A 6,095-nucleotide genomic window follows, 5' to 3' on the forward strand; every position below is an offset into this window, starting at 1 on the left:
ATGTTTCATTTTAAAGGGTAAAATATTTTATAAAAATATTTTCATGGGATAGACGAAATTTAGAAAAAAAAAATTTTCTAATACTTTTAAAGCAATAAAAAGGGAAGGACGTTTCAGATATTGTGTGGAAAACCATATTGCCATTGGGGACAAAGGACAGAGACTTAGGCAAATGGTCACCAAATTGGGAAGGACCGTTCAAGGTGCACAAAGTCTTAGATGGCAATGCATATTGGCTATCAAGCGTAGATGGCCAACCACACAAAAGATGTATAAATGACAAGTATCTAAAGCCATACTTTCCAAGCATGAGGGAGGAAATAGGAAAAGCAAGTGAGTAAAGCAAGCAGGGAGGCTGGTATCCAGCAGGGAGTTGGCCTTTGGGCCAATTTGGCATACCTTTGTTTTTTTTTTACTACTTGCATATTGTGAAATATGGAGAACAAAGTGGACTCTACAGCCACTTTCAGGGACCAAATTTTGTTTGAATGGTGATAATTCGAGTCCACATTAGCTTTCGGGCTACTTGAAAGGAAATTAGGTGTGTGGGGAGTCGGCCTTGTGGCTACTTGAACATACATTTGGTTGATTGTCTATTATTCTTATGTTATGGGAAATCATTGACAAAGTAGGCTTATTGGCCACTTTTATATATGTGTAGTTACTTCGAAACTTCATGTGATGTAAGCCTTAGGGCCATTGATATAAATGTTCGATTGATCATGATTTGATAATGAGACTGATGAAGTGAAGTCGGCCTCATGGCCACTTATATGCGTTCAGTTGATGTCTCTCATGTATATATGTCATAGAAATCATTGTGAAATAGACCGTACCGCCATTATATAAATTGGTTGTTTGTGTGTGCAGTGACAGGTCCATGAAGTAGGCCTTCAGGCCACTTAGAATGGGGCAAGAAAGAAACATACCGGGCGGGGAGTTGGGCTCACCGAACATAACAGCGAGTAATAATGAAGAACAGAAGAGAACAAGGGCGTTATGCGAACCCCAAAACGCTGAAATTGGGTGAGTGCGCCGATGGGAAGTCTTGAGCCATAACTCTTCTTCAGGCGACAACAGAGCCAACAACAGAGAACGATCGGAAGGAGCTTGAGGGCGCGACAGTTGAAGCGTGAGGATAGCAAAGGGCGGCGGTCCTCTACACAAGCAGCGAAGAGTAATCGAACGAGAGGGCGGTAAGGAAAAAGATAACATGGACGTTGAGCTTGGAAAGCTGCAATCTAGTGGCGATCCTGATAAAGTGGCTAAGATGCTGATTCTTTTAGCTAAGTTTACGGATGAGCAAATGAGTCGGTATGAGTCATTTAAAAGATCTAGATTTTAAAAATCTAATAGGAGAAGGCTACTTACAAGCATAACTGGAAGTGCAGAAATTTCAGTACCCATGACCATTGTTGTATCTGGAATAGGAAAAATGTTTGTTGGGGAGCTTATTGAAACAGCAAGAATGGTAATGTCAGAGAGAAAAGAGCACAGACAACGTTTGTGGAGTTCTTGTGAGTTGGGTGATGAAAGTAACTTGTAAACTTTGAGATTTGTCTTTCACATTAAATGGAATTCGGAGATTTCAAAGTATGGATTCAGAAAAATGAGATTTCCGACAAGATTTTGGAGGCTATTTTGTGAAGAAGAAGAAGAAAGCGGGCTTTTGAAATTTTGAATCTCGCTTCACTGAAGACTTGAATTTGTCTTGGGCTTTTCTGCTTATGGGCCATATTGGTAAGAAATAGAGTAAAAGAATAACATACAAGCATTTTGGCCCACGGGCCAATGCTTGAAGAGGGCAATTGTTTGGGCCAAAATAATTTAATTAGAAGCCCAGTTAAATTATAAAGCCCAATTAAATAACACAAGCCCATAGTTGATCAATTCTTATAAATTCAAACCGATCGCAAGGCGGTGAAAAAGGAGGAGATCGTGGGAGGAAAGAGATGGAGATCGTGGGAAGAAAAAAACAGAAGGACGTGAATCATGGGAGAGTGGGAGAACCGCATGGATGCTGGGAAGAAAAGGAAATCGGCAAACAACGACACAACTCAACTCTCTACACGCAAAAACTCTGCAAATACTCTCTGCAAAATTTTCAATATTAAAGCACTAGTTTTTTTAAGCGTTCCAGTATATTTCTAGTATTTTACGTCTTCTCGTTTTAGATTTCAGCAACAAGTTATTATATTTTTCAAGTTTTGATGAATTCCTACAGTTTTGTAAATTCAAAATCATGTCAGGGGTTTATTTGCATCAATTTCCAATAGTTTTTTTTTATTTTGGCATTGCATTTGTTTTAGGAGACTAGAACTGACGGTCGAATTTAGAATTCACGTCGCTTGAATATTTAGAAGTTAGATTTTATCATTTTCACACAAATCAGTGCATCTTCGCACCTGACACGCCCGCAAATCAAATATTGTGCAAACAAAAGTTATATGTGGAGAAGAGTTTTTTTTTAAATATTTTCATAAATTTTATAAAAAAATCTTTTGTAAACACATACTTTAAATTCTTTTCATTAAAAACTACTAAAAACATTTTTAAAATACTTGTTCAAACAAAATCCATATCTAAATCTGCACACTGCCATTTAGAGAAGCTTAAGACCAATATCTTAATGACTGATAATATATTTTTTTAAAAAAATTCCAATTTAGCATAAACCATCATGATACTTATCAAGTTTTTTAACCTCTTTCTAATTTACAATGGATCTTTAGTTGTGTATGAGCAGGGATTAAATAAAACACCATAACTTCTCATTTTATAATGTTAGTAAACTTTATTTTCCAATTGTTCATTAAGTGTATTAGATGACTTACATCGACTATATTAAATTTTTGAATGTTATATATATAAATTTAAATAATCGCCACTCGAACTAACTTTTAAAGTTGAATTACGTATAAATCTCTGTCTTTAACAGATAAAAATAGATACGTGATTGCTCAAATAAAGGTTTTGAACTGATTACTTGCTGCAAATTACAAAGTAGAAAACACAGAAACTAGCACATATCTAACTTCTCAAAGGTACAATACCGACATCTCAAATATGTAATAGAGTTTTTCTTCTACTTTCATATTTCACGGTACTTGGATACACTTTTAAGTTGGAAAAGTGCAAGGAATCCGATTTAGCTTAAGGTCCTGGATAACGATCCTTATGAGCAAAACTCAATCAAAATGCCTTGCAATATTTTATGTACACATTGTTTGGGATATGGATACCTATAGATCTGTATATATTAAAAGAAAGATCGCTTGACCGGTGGTCGTCCGACTGCTTTCATGAGATTGGCGATTTCAAGAATCCTGGCCACTTTAGTTCCCCTCTTGGCCTCAGCGATTGCTCTCCTTTCCTCTGCTTTTCTGTGGGCTTGTGCTATGTCATTCTGCATCTTTTCCAGGGCCTTTGCTCTTTTCTCCTCTAGTTTCCTCTGTAAATTCGAAGATTTTTTAGTTCAGATATCATCGAAGTTCAAAGTATTGGATTCTTCCTTTGTCTATTTCTCTATGTGCCACGCATTTCTTTAAAGCTTGACAGAGCACAGAACAATTGAGGGCCGATCCAAGAATTTGATCACTGTTTTGTATTAACATATATTCCGTAGGGAAACTTACTTCTTTTACATGAAATCTGAAATTACTTCTAGAACAGATGAAATCGTTACATGATTTTTAACCTTTCAAGAAATATGCAAAATTAGAGATCAAAACGTACAATAAACTAGCAACCCTGCATGCATTTTTATAATTTTTTACACTAATAATTTATTTATTTAAAATTTAAAAGTACCTCTTCTTTCTTCATCCAAGAAGTAGCTTTCTGCACTTGCTCCCCCTCCCAACCATTAATCACAGCATCCTCCCGCTTAAACCGATTGTTAATCTTGGCGATCTTCGCATTTTTCCACGCACTAATCTTCGACAAAACCTCCTCTTTCTTCACACTTTGTACCGTCACCGCACCTCCACTGATACGATAACCACCATCATCGGCAGCTTCAGAAACTGCCAGCACTCTATCCCCTCCACCGCCGGGGTTAGTATCCGGCACAATCGCTAAAGGGTTGGTCTCCTCCTCCCCAATCCTCCCCAAGTTGCCCGTTTCACTTTCCGACGCGATGGTTGAACTTGAACCAGCCAAGACTAAAGCATTGAACTCCCTACTCATGGAGGTGAAATTGATCTCCGATGAAGCCGTGGAAGGGGCAGATGATCTATGGCTGCCAGTTTCCCAAGTTTCCCGTCGTCGGGCCCCCAAGGACAAAGGTGGAGTCAAGGCGTGGATTTCTCTGATCACAGGCGATGATTCATCATCGTCAATATGAGATGGAGTTCTTGATATGGCTAAGGCTCGTTGATTGTTCAACATTCGAGATTGTTTTTTAGCCGTAAATGTGAGTGAGTTTGCGAGAATATAGAAGAAGTATGGAGATGAGGAGGGGAAGTGGGGAGGATTGGAAGGCAGCGGTAAAGTTGTTAGTCATTAATTAATGTCTTAATCGCATATTATTGATCAATTAATTGAGTTTAAAGGGTTGATTTGGATTGAGAAGGTGCTTAATTGCGCTTTCATTATTATTTTTTGATTATTACTATTATTATGATGTCATATTTTTAAAAATGTCATAATTTTTCTTCCATTCTCGTACATTGAAAAATTCATACACCACCATCGAGGTAAGAGATATTGCAAGATAACCAAATGTTGGACATGATCTTGTCCATTGTCAATCTTCCACAATATTGACACCCAAACTAAGAATATCTCGATTTATCCGTGAGGTTTTGAGTCCGAGTGTGCAAAGAAACGAAAAGAATTCATTTATAAGTACACAAAAACTTTTGTGAGACTGTCTCACGGATCAATTTCATGGGTCGAATCTCTTATTTGGGTCATCCATGAAAAATTATTACTTTTTATTCTAAGAGTATTGATTTTTATTGTGAATATCGGTAGGGTTGACTCGTCTCAAAGATAAAAATTCGTGAAATCGTCTCACAAAAGACTTAATCTTATAAAGACGATGATATGTTATGTGTAATAGTGTACGAGAAAACTCACGAGCAAAATATGTCTATCTCAAAGTGAACTCATTTATGAGAGAAGGTCTCAGAGAAACCCGAGATCTATATAAATTTCATTTGTTGGTATACATCAAAGTCTCTAAAAAAAAGTTAAACGTCTCATTTGTTGGTATACATCAAGGTCTCTAAAAAAAAGTTAAACGTCTTAAATTTTAACAACGTATAACTTTCATTATCGAGAATATCTCAAGTATTTCAATGATTCCGCACCCAAATTAAGGAATTCGATGTACAAAATTTGAAAAATATTTCATTCAACTCGTTTCTAATGACATATTGAAGGTCAAGCAAAGGGCACAAAATAAATAAAAAAATCCAGTTGTTTTGGGGGCATTGGACGAATATTCAATTGTCGGCTCGGAGATTTTTTTTATCTACAAGAGCCAATGAAATTTTGCACTGAATCACAAAAACACACGTGGCTATTTCGAACCCCTTTCAATAAAGAAACGTGTCCCAAGATCAATGGCCTGAATTGGTTAGCAAAATCGATGGAGGACACGTTAGTATGATTAGAACAGATGGGGTTTTGATTAATACACACGTCTTATTACGCGATAATGAAACATTACGAGCCACTATTAAATTTTTGGTTGGTGGTTTTTAAAACAGTGGAGCGATGTGGACATTTAAGAATATTAAAAACATTGTCTTTTTCTTTGGTTGATGTAATGGAAGTGTAACGCTACGTAGAAGGTGCTTCCGGATGGATTTGGAAATATGTCGAAACGGGTTAGTATGGCGACTGGGTCGACTTTCAACTGTCATCGGACAGGATGGGGTAGGTGGGTTAATTGGCAAAGACTGCCCTAGACAATTTTATTAGTAATTTGGTGGGTTGGGACGGGTTGTCAACAAGCCATCATTAACATTAGGCAAGGAGGCTTTTTCGATTTGGTGGATTCGAAAACTGTCAGCTCAACCTATGTATTTTTTTTATCTTGACGGATGTAATCTATTTTGACATCTATACTCAATTGATGATTGATT

The 6,095-nt window shown here is 36.9% G+C and overlaps 2 protein-coding genes across 2 annotated transcripts; one reads left to right on the top strand and one right to left on the bottom strand.

The window, feature by feature from the left end:
* The first annotated feature begins 1,213 nt into the window (after positions 1-1,213).
* LOC140957312 (transcription initiation factor TFIID subunit 11-like) lies at positions 1,214-1,546 on the top strand. Its single transcript, XM_073414514.1, has 2 exons — positions 1,214-1,314; positions 1,357-1,546. Exons 1-2 carry the CDS (start codon positions 1,214-1,216, stop codon positions 1,544-1,546), a joined length of 291 nt encoding a protein of 96 aa, XP_073270615.1.
* A 1,410-nt stretch (positions 1,547-2,956) lies between these two features.
* On the bottom strand, positions 2,957-4,507 carry LOC140968324 (remorin 4.1-like). The gene is made up of 2 exons (XM_073429258.1): positions 3,811-4,507; positions 2,957-3,451 (listed from the first exon to the last, which is right to left on the bottom strand). The coding sequence occupies exons 1-2, from the start codon at positions 4,387-4,389 to the stop codon at positions 3,260-3,262; spliced, it is 771 nt and encodes a 256-aa protein (XP_073285359.1). The 5' UTR covers positions 4,390-4,507; the 3' UTR covers positions 2,957-3,259.
* Positions 4,508-6,095: the final 1,588 nt, after the last annotated feature.

This window comes from Primulina huaijiensis, chromosome 2 (genome assembly GCF_012295235.1).
Source record: "Primulina huaijiensis isolate GDHJ02 chromosome 2, ASM1229523v2, whole genome shotgun sequence".
Taxonomy (NCBI): Eukaryota; Viridiplantae; Streptophyta; class Magnoliopsida; order Lamiales; family Gesneriaceae; genus Primulina; species Primulina huaijiensis.